The sequence below is a fragment of the Martes martes genome, assembly GCF_963455335.1.
Source record: "Martes martes genome assembly, chromosome: 6".
Taxonomy (NCBI): domain Eukaryota; kingdom Metazoa; phylum Chordata; class Mammalia; order Carnivora; family Mustelidae; genus Martes; species Martes martes.
Genome location: NC_137893.1, coordinates 69,496,853 through 69,517,074, shown reverse-complemented (window position 1 = coordinate 69,517,074; position 20,222 = coordinate 69,496,853). Strand labels below are relative to the sequence as shown.

General features: G+C 38.4%; 1 protein-coding gene across 2 annotated transcripts in view; it reads left to right on the top strand.

Moving 5' to 3' along the window:
* The first annotated feature begins 736 nt into the window (after positions 1-736).
* The window catches only part of AKAP7 (A-kinase anchoring protein 7), a 144,243-nt gene continuing 124,757 nt past the window's right edge, over positions 737-20,222 (top strand). For both annotated transcript variants that reach the window (XM_080805478.1, XM_080805480.1), the window contains exons 1-2: positions 737-838; positions 6,803-6,934. In XM_080805478.1, coding sequence (XP_080661604.1) covers positions 820-838; positions 6,803-6,934 — 151 coding nt within the window. In that variant the 5' untranslated portion in view covers positions 737-819. The remainder of the gene's footprint in view (positions 839-6,802; positions 6,935-20,222) is intronic.

Sequence of the window (20,222 nt, the reverse complement as noted above, 5' to 3'; positions counted from 1 at the left end):
CCTTCCACCCCCGCCAAATTAAGTATGTTGTTTTTCCTCCCATTTTACTCATACCAGGGCTTTAATTTGCAAAGACCAGTTAGCTGGTTTCCATTTCTTGGCATAAAACCATTTGTTAAGAATTCGAGACTCTGCCACGATTTGACTTTTATTTAAAAAACAACAACAAAATAAGACATCTAATTATACAGATGGACATGGTCTAATTCTTGTACATCTCGCTCTTTCCAAATATTTTCTAATCAGAACTGTTTTGAAAGCTCTTTGCACAACACACGGATCCTTAGAAGACCACGGGCCGTGGAATGCTTGCAGGCAGGTCCCAATCTCACCCTCATCTCAAACGTGGGGCGGGAAATAACTGAGGCCTGCCAAAGGCCCCAGGAGGCCTCCTGGTCGGGAGCCCGGCCAGGGACCAAGCGCCGCGAGGCAGAAAGGCGCCCCCAGCTCTCCGCGGCGTCCCCTCTGCCCTCCCCGCGCGGGGCTGGCGTCGCAGGCCCCAATCCGGGTACCGCCCGCCAGTCGGCCAGCCCCTACCGCCGCTGCCGGGCGCCAGGTCTGACCATGCAGCTCCCCCGGGCGCTGCGGCTCTGGGGGCTCGGCGCCTCCGCCGGCCTGCTCGCCGGGGCCGGAGCCCGAGCCCGAGCCCCTGTCGCCCCCCGCGGCCCCCGCCCCTCGCCCCGCCCCCGCGCACCGCCCGCGCGCCCCCGGCCCCGCCCCGGTGTCCGCCTCCGCCTCGCGCCGGGCTTCGGGCAGCAGCACCTGGCCGCCGCCGCCGCCGCCGCCAGCCCAGACGCGCCGTCCGCTAGCGCCGCCGCCATGGAGCGCCCCGGAGCCGGTGAGCCCGGGCTGCCGAGCGGGCCGGGTGGGGCGGCCGAAGCCGGGGCCCTGGGCCTCCCCGCTCAGCGCTCGGCCTCGGGGAGGGCCGGGCCTCGCCGCCCCACCGGCGACTCCCCAGCGCGGGGAGCACGACCTCACGCCCGGCGCGCACGGGGTGTCCTCTCCGTCCGTGCCGGCAGGACTCGGGGCCGCGCCGAGGAACCCCGCGCATTGCGGCGTGCTCGGGGCTACCCGGAGCCCAGCGTTTCGGCGCGCGCGCTTTTGGTGTGGCGGGAGGCGAGGGGTGCAAACCTGCCCCAAGTTTCACTTTTGTTTCCCCCTTTCTGATCTTGTGACCTTCACTTCTAGTTTCAAGCCCCCCCCCCCCGCCATGGTGTTTGTGTGGTCAACGAAACCCAGAAAAATCTCGGTTTTCATGGTCTGTCCCAGACCTTAAAGATCTGAGCCACCGCGCTGTTTCATTTAGAGTTTTATTCTAGGTGTGGAAATGACCTCTTTTAAACTGGCGCCAAATCTGTAGGAGGGCCCATAAATCATTTCCAGCTTAGGTCAGCATTACTGCGAACGGAACTGTGTGGGTAGAGCTAGTGAGGGGTTGGGCTTGGGGTGAAAGGGACCAAAAAACCAATTAGGGAAAAGACGCTCCTCTGCGAGACTCTTTGTAGTATAAATGCATACAAAGAGAGCCTAAAAAATGTTGATATGTATTACATGATAGCCGCTAACGAATAGAAATATGTGTACAATCATTATGGGAACGAATGATTAAGACTTGTGCGTGGGTGGGGAGGGCGTAGAGAGTGGGTGGGGGATTATCAGGGAGAAAGGAGACCCACATCCTGGCTCTGTGCTTCGTGTGTGGCCTTGAGTTCAGGATACTGGTAGCATTATCTGGGTCTTTTTCCCTACTCATACTTGGTTGGCGCTTTAAGGTGTTTTTGGAGTTTACTGCCTTCCTATGTCGCATTTCACCCAGTATTAACTTATTTTGTCCATTTCTTTCTAGTAGTGGATTGTATTTTTTGTTCTCTTTTTACGAAGAGGAAACCAAAGCTGACTTGTTGATTATCACAGAGCTCAACACTTAACCTAGATGTGAGATGCTACTATTTTTAGTGGCTAAGCCCTCACTAGCATGGGTGGCAGTGACCCTTTCCATTGGTTCTTGGAGAATATACCTACCAGATATACCTAGTAGAGTGAACATTAGAGTCTTGCTTAAGTCACAATTGTTATCCAAATAGGAAGTTTGCATTTTGTGTGACAAAAGGCAAAACTAACTGTCCTTTTTTTTTTTCTGTTGGCCTGTCTTTAATAAAGTCATTTGCTGAAGTGCACATATATTTGAATATGACTGTATACTTAATGTACATTTTATAATGTTTTAAATGCATGCATTAATTCTTTTTATGAAAGTAATATTCTATTTCAAATATTTGAATAGCAGAATGAGGAAAAATACAAATATATCGAGTTCAACTACATCAGCATTCAGAAATAATTGCTATCCTTTAGGTTTTATCTATATAACTGTAATGACAGAAGATATGCAGTATTGTATTTGCTTTTTGAAAAGTCAGTATTTGTTATAAACTTTTTTTCGGTTGTCATAGTCTTCACAGCGATTATTCGTAGTTGTCATCAGAGTGAGTATGCTTTATTTATTTCCCTGTTATTGGGCCTTTAAGTTGTTCCACTTTTCTTTAAACAAAGCTGTGGTGAGTCTAGGTCAGCATATGTGATAGTTACAGATATATTAGTAAGAAGAACATTGTCATAGCTCCTGACCTTTTGCCAGAGTGTTTTTTTGAAAGGATTCCCTCAGTTTTGGGTTTTTTGTTTTTAAAGATTTTATTTATTTATTTGACAGAGATCACAAGCAGGCAGAGAGGCAGGCAGAGAGAGAGGAAGGGAAGCAGGCTCCCTGCTGAGCAGAGAGCCCGATGTGGGGCTTGATCCCAGGACCCTGGGATCATGACCTGAGCCGAAGGCAGAGGCTTTAATCCACTGAGCCACCCAGGCGCCCCCAGGATTCCCTCAGTTTATGCTTCATAAACTACGTATGTTGAGAGGCAGTGGGATGTGTTGCGAGAAAAAGAAGTTTCGACAGTAGAGTGACAGGATGCAAGTTTCAAACCCAAACTTAGCTATAACCGTGGGCAAGTTACTTAATTGGCTAGTCTATAAAATCAGTAAGTTAATAGTACCTCCCTGATAGCATGGTTGTATGGATTAAATGAATCATTATCTATAAAGTGCTTCCAACTCTGCCCAGTGTTACTACATGCTCAAGTGTTAGCTGTTGTTTTATTGGGAGTTTTGCAAAAGATAGAATTTTATTTTGACTATAGTTAGACCACATTTTAAGTACTCAGTATGACCATTTTATGGTTTAAATGCTTTATTTAAGAGTCAGTTATTTTAAGGCAGTTTTTCAAAAGCAAAATACTTCCATCTTCTGTAGAAAGAAAGTGTAGTTACAGTGGTTGTCTTTAAATTGTGTCTGTCACCTTTGCCCAAGCATTGGAGCTTAGAGACCTGGAGGAAGGCTTCCAGATTTGAACTCTGTTGAGAAACATTGCTCTAGAGAATGACCAGCAATTTTTTGAAGAGTTATTTTGAAGTGGCATTCTCTTTTTTTCCGAGTTAATAATTCATATCAATAAAATTGTTTCTTTTATTCTGTGGTTTCATGGAACAAAATTTATATTTCAAGTTCTAGACTGTTGATTTTGACATAACATTGTATTCAAGAGTTTATATATGCTTTATTTCACAAAAGGGAGAATGATACTGAGCAAGTACTAGTACACTTCACTTTTAATTTTTTACGTCAAATGGAATAGTAGTACCTTATCTTCATCATTCTGTGAACATGAGAATCTGTGATGTGCTGAAGCTGCCATTTAAAACACCAGGAATTAGTTTTTCTTGGGATTGAGATAGCTGTACTGCAGTGTAACTTGAGTGATTATTAACCACTCTCAAATGTGTGCTTATTTAGTGTAAATGTATTGATTACCACCTGAGAGCTGAACGCTACTGGGCATTGAGGAACCAAATGAAGATAAGACGTGGGACTTAAGGAGCTTAGAATAGGGGACCATACTTATCAGTGGGGGTGTAATTATGAAAGGCCCCTTTCCCCTTGAGTAGTGTCCCAGATTGGGTGGTAAATTATATGATCACTTTAACTTAGTGTCTGATGGAGAAGACTGACAAATGGACACCTACAACATGTGTTTGTGCTGTGACTGGAGGAAGCACTAGGTCCTGGGAAGGAGATGGGATTACCTCACTTAGCCCTGAGCTGGGGATCAGGAAAGTTTTCCCTAACAGGAAATATCCGATCTGAGTTTTTACTTTTAAGTTGATTATTCTCAACTGTTAACATAATCTCTTGGTCTGGTGAAGAATCAAGGTCTGGAAGACACGAAAGGGGATCTTTGGGAGCAGTAATTTTCAGACTTCTTTGTGCATTAGAATCACCCTGAGAGGCTTCAAGAAAATACCAGTAGCTGCCCTGATCTCCAGAGATTCCAATTTGATTGACTTGGAGTGGGACCCAGACATTGGTAATTTTAAAAAACCCCAGATGATTCTAAAGTGCAGCCAGGATTTAGAATTTTTCAGCTAGAACAACAATGTCATCTAGGAGAGGAGATAGGGAGTGGGGCCTGGAGAGTTCATTCAATTGCCTGGGATCACAGTTGGTGAAGTGTTGTGCAGTACACAACACTAACATATCTGCCTCCTAATTTCTGGCACCAAACCCTTTCTGTTAAACAGCCATCTTGCCTTGCATCATTATCCTGATGCCACTGTTGTCACCAATGACCCCTTCATTGATTCTGCTTTTGGCATAACCAGACTGACCCACCTAGCACTTGTTCTTTAACTATGGGCTAATGGAGCTCTAGATAAACTAAAAGTATTTTAATAACTTTTTTTCATTTAAAAAATGACAAAATTTAATTCATCATGCCACTCAGGTCTCCCTTTTGCCTTCACAGAAGTCAGCCTCTTAGGCCATTCCATATATTGCCAAGAGCCCAGTATGTTCCTGAGGGGCACAGGGACTTTAGAGCTCCAATTGAAATGTCAGTGGTAATGGGCCAGTTTCGTATCACTGAGTTCTTTTTTTCCCTCCAATTTTATTGAGATGCAATTGACAAATAAATTTGTATATAGTTAAAGTATACAGTGTGATGATTTTATATAAGTATATGTTGTGAGATGATTATCACAGTTAATTAACATCCATCACCTCACATAGTTACTTTTTTTTTTTTTTTTGGTGAGAATGCTTAAGGTCTACTTTCTCAGCACGTTTCAGGTGTATAGTACAGTATTAATTACAGTAACCGTGCTGTACATTAAATCTTCAGCACTTAGTAATAAGTTCTTAGAATAAGAATACAATAGAGAAAAACAGAAGTTGGGTTTATTTTATTTTGTTCTGATTTTCATTCAGCTTTGTGCATATTTAACTGGCTAAATACTCTTTGTTGCTACCTTTTCAAATGTAAGCTTCATAAAGTTGTAAGCTTCGGAAGGTTCTAAAGGTCAGTGTTGATTCTTTATGAATAGCTACAAGTGCCTGAAGGTACAAGATACATATTGATGTATTAAAATTTTTGTTTAGGTATAAACTGCACTTATATTTTTCAGTGCAAACATAAAAATAGAAACATTTACTTGTTCTCACATATTTCAAGTAGTTGTAATTCTTTGATTAGGCTCATAGTAAACTAATATTTGTTGAACACTTATGTGCCAGGCACTCATACTTGATAAATAAATAGTATCATTATTAAGAATGTACTGTTACTTTTTTGGTTTGTTTTGGTATGGAACGTGACTAATTGATAGATAAATCTTTTTGTTGTTTTTTCTTGCTTTTATCTAGAAAATGTATTTGTGTTGTGTGTGTGTGTTGTGTGTGTGTCTGAGAGAGAATAGTTGAGATCACTCAAAAGGCAATAAAAATTTTGGTTTTTTTGATATACATGTTAACTGTTACCTTTCATAATAGTTACTATGTTGTATGTTGTAAGCCATATTCTTAATGGAATGTGATTTTTAGGTATTATGTTTGAAAATAGAGGGTTACAACAGAAGGAATTTTATGACTTCATTAATATCTTTAATGGTAAATTAGTCTTAGTAAATACATAGAATAAAAATTATACAATTATCCCAAGATTTTGTTCAGTCCTAGTTTAGACAACAATTATGTTCTGTCAATAAAAGCATGGAAAATAATGGTACTGGGACGACCACCTACTGATACATTTAGTAATTAATTTTATCAGTTTAAACAGACACCCTTGTTCCCTTAACACCCATAACTAGAAAACAAAGGCCAAATTTGAAATATGGCTTTAATATTAGCAAACATCCTTAGGAGGGCTATCAGGGAAACTGTAAAATCTTTTGCTTTTTAATCATTGACTTTCTAGGAAAGCGTATTTAGAACCATGCATATTTAGAGCCATGAATTTCCAATATTAATAATGGAGAGAAGAAATTTAAAAGTCTTTATTAAAAAAAATAAAGGTCAGAACTTGTACAAATGAAAACATATATGTGATATTGTTAAAAATGTAAAGGAGATTGACAAAAATTTGTTGATTTGTTTTTTAAAAGTATGTGGAAAAAATACAGTTTTAGAGTTAACAAAATATAGCTATAAAAATTCTTAGGGATTGTTGATTAACTCAGTGTTCATCTAATTCCAAGTTGAATACTGTGTTTCAGAAAATTATTAAGGCTGTTTAACATAAAAGTGCATTATAAAAATGTAGAATATGGTATAAATAATGTTTATATAGCTTTATAATGTATTTGAATAGAAGTATCATTTCTCAACAGATGTTAATTTATATTGAATTCAGTTGACTTGTTTTAGTTTAGAATATAATTTTTAAAAATAAATAATATATTTTTCTTTTTGATTAAGGAGGAATAAATTCCAATGAGTATGAAAATGTATCAAGAGAAAAGGAAACGTCAGAAGAATTTGAAGCTAATGCTATGGATTCTCTGATAGACATGCCATTTGCCACTATAGATATTAAAGACGATTGTGGAAGTAAGTACTGAAAGTGAGACAGATGTGCCTATTATTCAGGTTACTTGTGAACAGAAAACAGGGAAAAACACCAATGTATTCTACAAATGTTTACTGACTGTATACTCTGTGCCACTTACTTTGCAGTCTTAGGAAGAACCTTGCTATGATTTAAAAAAAGTTTTATCTTGACTGGGTTCTATAACTGGAGGAGCCATAAGAAATGAGTTCCGTTTCCCCCAGTGTGGGGTGCTGTCTTACAAGGAACATCTAGTCCAGGTGGCAGAAGGGGCTGGGCTGGGTGGGCTTCCAGGTCCCACTGCTGCCTCCGTGGATCTAGACTCCATCTTTTTGGGGTCCTCATTTACTCTCAGTGTTTAGCTTGCATTTTGAGCAATAAAACCTGGTGGTCATTTGAAAAAAAAATTAGTTGTATCTCTTCATTTCTAAGAAAAAGATGAGACTCAAGAAGTTAATTAGGTAAATTTACGCAATTGCGTCAGATTCCTGGTTTTGGCTCAGGTCATGATCTCAGGGTTGTGGGATCAAGCCCCGCCTTTGGGTCAGCTCTCAGGGTGGAGTTGGCTTGAGATTCTGTCTCTCCCTCTCCTTCTGCCCCTCCCCCCCTTTGCACGCATGTGCTCTCTCTCAAAAAAAATCTATTCTTTTTTTAAAGGAAAGAATTGCTTACAGAATCTGTGATTTCTGATTCATTAGTCCTTTGAACAACTATGATCTCAGGAGACAAAGGCTGTACATGATGCTGTGGGCTCCCATGGGGAGAGGATGTATCAGAGAGGCATCTAGCCTGGATGTGGGGTGGTGGGTGTCCTAGAAGCCTTCCTGGAGGTTTGATAAGAGTAAATGCCTGGCAGGTAAGTATGAACTCTCCAAGGTTCTTTCCTCTATACTAACTGTCCTTGAACTTAAGTAATCCTCTGAATTTTCTAAAGAATGATGAAAAAAGTACAGATTCTTTTATTTTGAGCACATAAAATGAATATATCTATCAAACACAATCATTTCTTTCTGATTTCATTACTTTCTCTAATTTGGGTGTAAAATAAAGAAGAATTTTACTACATGCCTATGATGGGCCTTTCCCATCCACCCTTCCTGCCTCTGAGCCCCATTCTTATCTGAATCATTCCCATTGGAACGCTCTTAAGTTAGGCTGAAACAAGCGGTAAACTTGTTCACCATGCCAGCCCTAGGTACTTGGAACTTGACATACCTGATGCAGAACTTATCTATTTGAACAGACCGCTTCTAATTGGGACTGACAGCAAGCTACCCCAAGAATCCCAGAGAGCAAATACTATTTCCGAAGCTGCTGTATTATAACTCCTCTGGTGAGGACAAACAATGGCTACTACAATCAGGAAGAAGGAAGTGGGTGTGTTTGTGGCTCTGCACTCCTTTCCTGCTCTGAGTGGTCTAGCTGCTGCTTCAGAGGATGGGCATTGGGAAAATTAGCCAACCATGTATACAAATAGGATCTCTTCTCTAGTATAGGTTATATTTATTACTAAAGAGGTATTATCTAAGTAAGTCGGGCTCAGGTCAGTCTGCACAAATCCATTTCTCACTGTATGGTATACTACTTTTCCATAGTTCAGTCTTTTTTTTTTTTTTTTTTTTAAGATTTTATTTATTTATTTGAGAGACAGAATGAGTGAGAGCCAGAGTGTGAGAGGGGGCAGTGTCAGAGGGGGAAGCAGACTCCCTGCTGAGCAAGGATCCCAATGCAGGACCTGATCCTAGGATTCCAGGATCATGGCCTGAGCCAAAGACAGTTGCTTAACCAACTGAGCCACCCAGGCGCCCCAGTAGTTCAGTCTTTGTGAATAAGAGGTCTTTGTGGATTAGTCTAGACTCCAAACCACGATGTAAAATATTATTTTTGTGGGAAGATAGATTTCAAATTCCAAGCTCCAACTTATAGTCAGTGTGGTATGAGAGAAACAGAAAACTTGTGTTGTGAGTTTTGGTTATTTCATTTTTACTCGTGTAACCTTGGACACTTAAACTGTATGAGCTGGGCTTTTCAACTGTGAACCTGTGGGTAAGTGCCTCCTGTTTCTCCTGTTTACCTCAGATGAGAGGAGGTAATGTGTGTAAGAGGGCAATGAAAATGTAAAATAATGCACAAATGCTATTTACAAAAGCTTTGAAATATATCTCTTAGTTATTTGGGGACAACTTGTTCTGACTCATTTTTGCAATAACATTTATTAAGACACGAGAAACAAATACTAAAATTTTTTGCCAACTAGAAACTACTAACTAGTTTTTGTGAAATGAGATTTTTGTAGAAATGCACAGAAACTAAGAGGTTTTTTTTTTTTAAGGATTTTTATTTTTATTTTTGTTTATTTATTTATTTATTTATTTATTTTTTTAAGATTTTATTTATTTATATGACACAGAGAGAGATCACAAGTAGGCAGAGAGGCAGGCAGAGAGAGAGGGGGAAGCAGGCTCCCTGCTGAGCAGAGAGCCCGATGCGGGGCTTGATCCCAGGACTCTGGGATCATGACCTGAGCCGAAGGCAGAGGCTTTAACCCACTGAGCCACCCAGGCGCCCCAAGGATATTTATTTTTATTTTTAAGGGTTTTATTTATTTATTTTATTTATTTGACAGAGAGAGAGATCACAAGTAGGCGGAGAGGCAGGCAGAGAGAGAGGGGGAAGCAGGTTCCCTGCTGAACAGAGAGCCCGACGTGGGGCTTGATCCCAGGACCCTGAGATCATAACCTGAGCTGAAGGCAGAGGCTTAACCCACGGACCCACCCAGGCACTCCAAAAACTGGGAGTTTTGTTGTCAACCTTTTAACTTAAGATAGATACAGTGTTTGTATCCAAAACACAGGAGAACTGGTCTGTGGCCTGAATGGACTTAATGTGGCTTTCTCTTACATTTAGTAACATGGAAATTTAATCAATTTACTGGACTGTGGTAGACAACAACCTTAAAATTCTCAAGTTGCTGGTGGTTGCCTTTGGTTCTTTCAGTTTCCTTTGGTGGGTGGAAATTGTGAGTTAACTGCCAAGAAATTCTTGCTGATAGAAACGCTGGCAGAGTGATGAGGAAAGTCGTGCTAACAAGAACATCGTGGGAAGGAGAAGCCTTGCCAGTAAGAAAACTCCTCCCCAAATGCTTGGTTCCGAGTGTCTTAGTTGCCAACTGTGTTACCTTCAGTGTGGGTGCTGCATTATGATTAGGTGTGGTCTGGCTGGTTGAAATGGGTCTTTGCCTTTTTTTTTTAGTTTTCTTTTTGAGAAGAGACTATTTTATAGAATTATTTGTTAGAATATAAAATGTATTTGGGGCACCTGGCTGGCTCATACAGTTAAGCGTCTCACTCTTAATCTCAGCTCAGGTCTTGATATCAAGGTTGGGAGTTCAAGCCCTGCATTGGACTCCATGCTGGGCATGGAGCCTACTTAAAAAAAAAAAAAGAATATAAAATGTATTAGAACATTATGTTGAATTAAATATGTTATATTAGAATTACATATACTGGAATATAAATAGACACATTGGAAATAAAATATCCAAATTTGTGCGTGAAAGAAAATCTCTTTGAAATGTTGAAGAAGTCATACAACCTGAGCCACATGTTCTGGCTCAATAGGTTGAACATGTTCTGGGGGAAAGTGTAATGTTAGTGAGTTGTTGACCTGGGCCTGGATGGGTCTGTTCTCTTCACAAGGTGGAAGGGACATTGGTCAGTTGGTTAGAAACCCAGCCAGTCATCCAGAGAAATGCTTAGATTTGCTGTTAGTCTTGCCTTTGAACATTCAATGAGAGTCTACAATGAAGAGTCAATCTCCTGCTGGTGGGAATAGCTTAGTGTGCTTCCCATGGAGAATAAATCTGTGGAGAACTTTAGTTTAATTGACTCAGTTCTCTCCAGAGAATCATAGTCTTGATAACGATCATGCCACGTTTAAGTCAAGATAGAAAATAAAATATTTGAGTGATTTTTTTTTCTTTTAGTCCTGTATGTGGAATTCAGGTCTTATATCATAGTTATAATTCTTATTTTACCTCATATAGAATCCTAACCTTGTAATTATTGGAGATCTTAAAAATGTGGAAGATTATTATTTTTTTACTTATTAGCTAATACCATTAAGTTGTATTTTAAAAAATACTTTAACTCTTAAGTATTTTAAAATATCAACTGAAACCTACCTTTCCCTGAAAGATTTTTTTTATAGAAAAATGTACCAAATAAAGATTGAATCTCAATATCTGGTATAATAAGTGATTATCCAGAGTCAGTTTCAACTTTTTTTTAAAAAAGATTTATTTATTTGAGGGAGAGAGTGCACGTGTATGTGTAGGGGGAGGGGCAGCGGGAAAGGGAGAGATTATCTCTAGCAGATTCCTGCTAAATGTGGTCCTTGATGCAGGGCTCAGACTCACAACCCTGAGATAATGACTTGAGGTTTAAAATCAAGAGTTGAATGCCTAACCAACTGAACCCCCCCCCGCGCCCCTGCTTTTTTTTTTTTTTTTTTAAGTAATCTCTACCCAATGTGGGGCTTGAATCCATGACCCCCAAGATCAAGAGTTGCATGCTCTACCTACTGAGCCAACCAAGCACCCCTCCTGAATCGATTTTAAAAAAGGATAAAGTAGGGGTACCTGGCTGGCTCAGTTAGAAGAGCATGTGACTCTGATCTCAGGGTCATGGGTCTGATCCCTTTGTTGGGTGTAAAGATTATTAATAAAATAAAATAAACTTAAAGAAAGGTAAATTAGGGTGCCTGGGTGGCTCAGTGGGTTAAGCCTCTGCCTTTGGCTCAGGTCATGATCTCAGGGTTCTGGGATCAAGCCCCGCATCGGGGTCCCTGCTCAGCAGGAACCCTGCTTCTCCCTATCCTACTCCCCCTGCTTGTGTTCCCTGTCTCACTGTGTCTCTCTCTGCCAAAAAAATAAATAAAATCTTTTTAAAAAAAAGGGTAAATTATATTCTATGTCGTCTCTGATTGGGGAAGCATGGAGTATATAATCCAAATTTTTATGAAGGGGCTTAAGGCAAATATTTGTCTCAATACAAAGGTTTTGTATCTTTTCCTTTAAACACATGTGTATACACACACAGGAAAACAAATAAAAAATTGGAAAAGCCCAATGAATACATTACTTCATTTAACATACATGTACTGAGTATCTGCTGTGTAGCAGGTACTCTTGGTGCTGGGTAAAGGAGGTAGAAGATCAAAATCAGTCAGTACATAAATATATGGAGAGTTACCCAACCTCTGAAGTATTAAAGGATCCACGTTAAAATATGATTGTAACTTATCAGATTGTCAGTATCTTTTCAAAACAATACTCAGTGATTTTAATGTCATGTCCACATTGCTTGTGACGATGTACTTTTTAAGTCCTTTTAGAATGGAGTTTGTTGAGGTTTCCAGCAATGTTCAGATGTGGGATAGACCCACTCAGGGATTCCCAATGTAAAGACATAGTCTTATGTCCAGAAAAAAATTATTCATAAATATATGTGTCACAGCGTCTTTTAAATAGTAAAAATAGGGGCGCCTGGGTGGCTCAGTGGGTTAAAGCCTCTGCCTTCGGCTCAGGTCAGAATCCCAGGGTCCTGGGATCCAGCCCCGCATCGGGCTCTCTGCTCAGCGGGAAGCCTGCTTCCTCCTCTCTCTCTGCCTGCCTCTCTGCCTCCTTGTGGTATCTGTCTGTCAAATAAATAAATAAAATCTTAAAAAAAATAAATAGTACAAACATTGGGAAAAATACCCCACACGTCCAAGATTAGCAAGTGAGTGAACCAGTTAGACTAGTGCCTTAAATCACATTATGAAAAGAATTTTTCTGAAAACTATCCTACAAGAAATATTTCCTACCTAAAATACAAAGTGAAAAAGTGGGGGGAAAAAAGTATGTGTGTTTGCTTAAAATTGCATAAATACTTTATGTGACCTGTCACCAGAATTCATAGTGGTTGTGTTAATATAGTGGGTTTATGAGTAATTTTTGTTCCTTTCTCTAATTTTTAAATTCTATGAATATTTTTTATTCTTCTTATGAAAAATACAATTAGCCAAACTGTGGAAAGAGTCCAAATGTACATCATCTTATGAATGGTTATGGAATGGAATGGATAAAGAAGATGTGATATATGTATATATGTATATACATATATATGTACACATGTATATATATACATATACATATGTATACACACATATACATAATGGAATATTACTCAACCATCAAAAAGAATGAAATCTTGCCATTTGTAATGATGTGGGTGGAGCTACAGTGTATTATGCTAAGCGAAAGAAGTCAGAGGAAGATGAATACTGAGCTCCCTGCTTCTCCTTCTCCACTCCCCTGCTTGCGTTCCCTCTCTCACTATGTATCTCTCTGTCAAATGAATAAATAAAATCTTAAAAAAAAAGGAATATGAATATGATTCCACTCATATGGGGAATTTAAGAAGCAGATGAACATATGGGAGAGGAAAAAAGAGAAGGAGGCAAACCATAAAAGAGACAAATTTTTAAAATATTTATTTGAGAGAGAGAGAGAGAAAGAGCACACAAGCAGGAGGGGCAGAGGGACTAGCAGACTCGCAGCTGAGCAGGGAGCCCGAGTGAGGCTCAATGCCAGCACCCTGAGATCAGGACCTGAGCTAACCCTGAGTCAGATGCTTAAGTGACTGAGCCACCCAGGCGCCCCAGAGACTCTTAACTATAGAGAACAAACTGAGGATTGGTGAAAGGAGGTGAGTGGAGGATGGGCTAGATGGATGATGGATGTTAAGGAGGGTACTTGTTACGATGAGCACTGGATGTTCTATGTAAGTAATGAATTGCTGAATTCTATTCCGGAAACCAAATTGCACTGTGTGTTAACTAATGAGTTAAATAAGTAAAAATTTGAAAAGAAAAAAAATGGGGGGTGCCTGGGTCGCTCAGTTGGTTAAGCAACTGCCTTCAGCTCAGGTCATGATTCTGGAGTCCCCAGGTTGAGTCCCACATCGGGCTCCCTGCTCGGCGGGGAGTCTGCTTCTCTCTCTGACCTCTTCCCTCTCAGGCTCTCTTTCTCTCATTCTGTCTCTCTCTCTCTCTCTCTCTCTCTCAAATAAATAAATAAAATATTAAAAAAAGAGAAAAACCTGGAAAAGAGAAAAAACAATTAGAATTTGTAAATGTGCTTAAAAACTTGCTTTTAAAGATGTAAGCTTCACTGATTCAGGAAATGGAGAGCTAGATAAACTTAATCCTCTTTGATCCTGTCCACTAATGTTATTCCTAATAGTGTTGAACTGTGGTGGTTATAGCTATGGCTGTGGGGTCAGACTGTCAGGGTTTTACACTTTCTCTTAAAAAGGTTTTTTTGGGGTCATCTGGCTGGATCAGTTGGAAGAGCATATGACCCTTGATCTCAGGGTTGTGAGTTCAAGCTCCAGGTTGGGTGTAGAGCTTACTTAAATAAATAGACTTAAAAAAATTTTTTTGGAACTATAATTAACATACAACATTATATTACTTTCATGTGTACAACATACAGATTGAACAATTCTGTACATTATTCTGTGCTCATCATGGTACATGTAGTCACCATCTGTTACCATACAACGTAATTACAATACTTTGGCTCTATTTCCTATGCTGTACTTTTCAACTCCATGACTTATTTATTTTATAACTGGAAGTTTGTACATCCTAATCACGTTTATCTGTTTCACCCATCCTCCCCTCCCCTCTGGCAAGCATCAGTTTGTTCTCTGTATTTAAGAGTCTGTTTTCCCTTTGTTTGTTTGTTTGTTTTTTTACATTATACATGTAAGTAAAATCATTTGTCTTTCTCTGTCTGACTTATTTCACCTAGCATAATATCCTCTAGGTCCATCCACGTGGTTGCACATGACAAGATCTCATTCTTTTATAGGGCTGAGTAATATTCTGTCTCATATATATATATATATATACACACACACTGTCATATATATATTTATATATATATATATATATATATACACACACACACTACATCTTTTTATCCATTCAGCTATCCATGGACACTTGTGTTGTTTTCATATCTTTGCTATTATAAATAATGCTGCTATAAACATAGGGGTGCATATATTTTTGAATTAGCATTTTCATTTTCTTTGGATAAACACCCTCTAGTAGATAAACCCTCTTTATTCTTCTGCATGTGGATTGAATGGTATTTCTATTTTTAAATTTTTAAGGAGCCTCCCTACTCTTTTACACAGTGGTTGCACCAATCTACATTCCTACCAACAGTGCACGAGGGATCCTTTTTCTCCACATCCTTGCCAACACTTCTTATTTTTTGCCATTTTGATTCTAACCCTTCTGACGGGTGTGAGGTGATATCTCATTGTTGTTTTCATGTGTAGTTTCCTGATAGTGATGATGAGCATCCTTTCATGTCTTTTGGCCACCTGTTTGTCTTCGGAAAAATGTTTCTTCAGGTCCTCTGCCCATGTTTTAATTTTTTTGTTGTTGTTGTTCATTGTATATTTTGGGTATTAACCCCTTACTGGATATGTCATTTGCAGATATCTTCTTCCATTCAGTGGGTTGATTTTTTCGTTTGTTGATGGTTTCCTTTGCTCTACAAAAGCTTTTTATTTTGCTGTGATCCCAATAGTTTGTTTTTGCTTTTGATACCCTTGCCTGAGGAGGCATCTAGAAAAATGTTGCTAAAGCCAGTGTCAAACAGGTTACTGCCTGTGTTTTCTTTTAGTTTGATGTTTTCAGGTCTTACATTTAGGTCTTTAGTCCAATTGAGTTTATTTTTGTGTATAGTGTGAGAAAGTGGTCCAGTTTCATTCTTTTGCGTGTAGGTGTCTAGTTTTCCCAGCACCATGCTCCTTCACTTTCTTATTGTGTCCTTTGAGCAAGTGTCTAAGCTCAATTTCATTGTCTATAAAATTAGCATAATAATTATATCTATTTCAGGAGTTGAGTAGATTCAACTTGTTAATACTTGTACACTTCTATTAATCTTACCCAAATTTTTTACCTAAGTGTACTTGCTAAATTGAATACTTAAACAAATTTTCATCTTGAGAGCAATATTTTATAATAACATTATTGAATGCTTTCAGCATATTGCTGACTGCTTTGTATTTTCTTATTTAATCCTCAGAGAAAATGAGGGAGGTAAAACTTTTAAAGAAAGTTTTAGTAATTTGCTAAAGATTACTCAATAAGGGAATATAATGATATGAAATGGATAGGTAATATTGTAAGTCACAAATTTAGGAGTTTTAAGAATGATTACTTCAAAGATTTTGATTGTTTACGGAACAAGAAAAAAAGAAAAGATTATCAAAACAAAGAATCTAGTTTGTTCCCAGCCTTTTGGCTAAGAGGAAGTATGAAAACAATCAGCCCACAATAACAGATGGACTACCTAATTAATTTCTCCCATTATTCATTCTTGTGAGTTTTTTTGAAGGAATAAAACTTAAGGAAAAATTAGATAATTTGCATAAAATGACCTGTGCTTTGGATAAAAAAACAAATGCATGGATCAGAAAATTGTAGCCTTTATTGACAAGACCAGATTAATTAGAGCACATTGAAATGGTTACTGAAATCATTATGAAAATTAACAGTGTAATAAACTAAATTTATGAGATGAGGTTATGAGCTCTAAGCCAGTGAAAGATCCAGGGCACATGGCCAAAGCATTCTCTGTTTTGTTTTTGTGATCACTGATCTTTAATACTTTCATTTGTAAAAGAGATAATTGTATGAATACTTTGCTCATTATTATTTTCATATAAAGTAAATTAAAAGAACAATAGCAAATTATACCAACTGAGCCAGCCGGGCACCCCACAAAAGAAAATTTTAGCTAATCCAATTGAAAAGAAAGTTAAATAGTTATGGATAAGATTAGAGAAAGCTAAGGGAATTTAGGAAATCCTTCTACATCTTTATTTTTACCAAGAGATTTGTTTTTAAGAGGTTGTATTTTGAATTGGGATTTTATACTATGTCATTCTCATGATACCAGAGTTGTTTTTTAAAATTAATTAACAAATAAATTAATTTGAGAGTATAAACAGGGGGAGCAGCAGAGGGAGAGGCAGGCTCCCCCGCAGAGCAAGGGATTGAGCCCCCCAGGGGACTGATCCCCCTCAAGGGATTGATCCCCCAGGACCCTGGGATCATGACCTGAGCCAAAGGCAGAGCTCAACGGACTGAGCCACCCAGGTGCCCCAATATGAGAATTGTTAAGAGTTTTTAATATAATTATAACTATTATCTTCCAAGATTGATTTTCCTTCTCTGGATGTCTGTAAAATGGACTTATGGAATGTTTGAAATGGCAAAAAGAAGTTGTTATAGGAAGAACATTTTAATTTTAAATAGATAACGTATAAAACAACTTAAAATGCTAAAAGCCTTGTGGTCTCTTAAATACCATGTTTTTAAGTCTGTTTATATTGAGTAAAATACAGCAGAAATGATTCAGTATCTTAGTTCACACTAAGGATACATTTTACATTGCCACCCAGTACACATGTGCATGCAGAAACCTTGAACTTCATGGAACAGTACTTATATCTGACATTAGCAATGTACTGACTATACTACTTGTATTCTATCCTACTGCACGGTATTCTCTTATGTTCTCCATTTTATTCCATTTCATTCCCTTCTGCCCCACCCTATTCCATTCCATTCCATTCGTGGTTTTATTTTATTTACTTATTTAAAGATTTTATTTATTTATTTTACAGAGATCACAAGTAGGCAGAGAGAGGGGGGAAGCAGGCTCCCCGCTGAGCAGAGCGCCTGATGTGGGGCTCGATTCCAGGACCCTGAGATCACGACCTGAGCTGAAAGCAGACGCTTAACCCACTGAACCACCCAGGCACCCATCATTCCTGGTTTTAAAAAGTGCTTTTAGATGATATTCTGAGTTGATTTCATAACCCACTAGTGGGTTGATACTAGCAGTTTGAAAAAAGAAAAACGAGAAAAACTAGACTATAGGTTCAGGATTCTTTTTCTACTATATTAATTTTGAAATGAACTACAGGTGATAAAATCAGCCGTATTATTAATTTGGACACTCTTCTTTTTCTTCCTCTTCCTCTTCTTCAGGTTATTTATTTATTTATTTTAGTAATCTGTACACCCAACATGGGGCTTCAACCCATGACCCTGCGATCAGGAGTCACATGCTCTTCTAACTGATACCATTTTTTAAATCTAATTTCACTGCAAAATATCCTAATTGGTATGGGTGTTAAATTACTACCTTTATCACAGAAGACAGAAAACTAGCAGGAGAGACTCTAGATAGAGATTATCTAACTGTTCCACCCTGTCCCTGCCCTTAGTTTTTGTTCTTTAAAAAATATTAGGGAAAATTTCAAGTTTATTCAAAAGTAGAATAGTAGACTGAACCTCATCTCTTTGTCACCTCTTCCTCCCTGGATTATTTTGAAGTATATTCCAGGTATATTTTACCTGTAAATATTTTAGTATGTGACTTTAAAAGATAAGGGATCTTAAAAAAAATAAATAAATAAAAATAAAAGATAAGGGATCTTTTAAAAAAGAGCTTATCCAAAATATCTTTCCCATGACAGAAAATAAGAGTAAATGCTAATGTCATCAATTATGCTGTCAGTATTCACATTTCTCTGTGATATAATTTTTTAAAAACTCTTTTGAATTAGGAAATAAAGCCTATGCATTATATTTGATTGACAAATCTCTTCAGTTTTTTTTTTTTTTTTCATCTATAGATCTCCGTGTGTGTGTGTGTGTGTGTGTGTGTGTGTGTGTGTTTATTGAAGAAATCAGGCTGTATAGATGTACCTATATTATGGTCGTTTAATGTATTTCTCTGTCCTTTATAGTTAAGTAAATCGGTAGATTAAAGAATCTTGGCTAAGTTTTGGAATATTGGCAAGAAAGCTGTAAAAATGCTTTGAATCTCCTATTGTGTGACATCAGGAGGCATATGGTGTTTGGTTGTCTTCCCTTTTTGTGATGTTAAGATTTATCAGTGGCTTCCCTTCTTGTTACTTGATGTATCCATTATTAAAATTCCCCATCAGCTTTCTATTTAATGGATCATCCATTGACAGTCTTTGGGCTGATCCATTACTCTGTTAAGGGTTTCAAAATGGTGATGTTATAACTCTGTCTTTTTGCATTTTTAGCTGAAAATTTCTATAAAAAAGAACTTTGCCTTTTTTAACTGTTTGATTCCCTGTATGCATCTTTGCTAATAAGGAAAGGCAGGATAAATGCTTGATTTCTTTTTTCTTTTCTTGCCAAATTTGTAAAATAATAGTTCTTTAGACTAATCCAAAGATGACCTGTGAATTTTGGCTTTAATTTTTCCTTTGAGTATTACAAGGAACTGAAGGATTTAAGCATAGTTGATGTCTTTCACACCACTGAAGTTATTATTCTATTTGATGCTGAAATTGTGCCATCTTTGGCCAGTGAGGGGACTTTCAGATTCACATGGTGCTGGAAGTCTTTGAAGATCCAGACTCTTCTGGTATATTTTATGCCTCAGACCTAGAATAAACTATTCTCTAAGGATTGGGAAACTTTCTAAGTTCTCAGATAGAGAAATGAAGTGATTTGATGGAAAGATGCTTGTTGGAAGACTGGTCTTTGGGTCATTGCTCTTTTCGCTATCTTGTGCTGCCTCTACAGGACTGAAACAGACAGTACCAGTTGCCTTGCTGGCAGCTGTTCCCATCCTTTTCCTTTTGTAGATTACTTTTCCCTCATAGGGTTAAGTTGATAACTCACTATTCCAGCTTCCAGTGCTGGGTGGGGTTAACCCTGTGTCCTGATTTGGGCGATGGGATATAAAACGAAGGATACTGGGAACTTATTTAGAATTAGCCTGTGATTTTGTCTTTAAAAAATGGCTGTTGTGCTTTAGAAATACTTTTCAGTGTTTTCTTTAATTTTTTAAAAACTGCTCAAGAATGTTCTTCATTGTCCATAGTAATGGAGAGTACAAGTGGCCTGGATGATGAAAAACAATGGATAGTTTATATTTCATCTTGGTTTCTTTTTGGAGTCTTCTAAATGATGTTAGCAGGTACATATTTATCTCCTTAATTCTGTTTCGCTTTGGGTAATATCTGATAATTATAATAGCTAATGATAGTGCTTAGTTTGTACCAGGAAGTCATCTAAGAGCGTACATGTATTAACTCACTCAAAAAATGACCCTGTGAGGTACCTATTATTATTATTATTCTCAAATTATAGAGGAGGAAACTGAAGTAA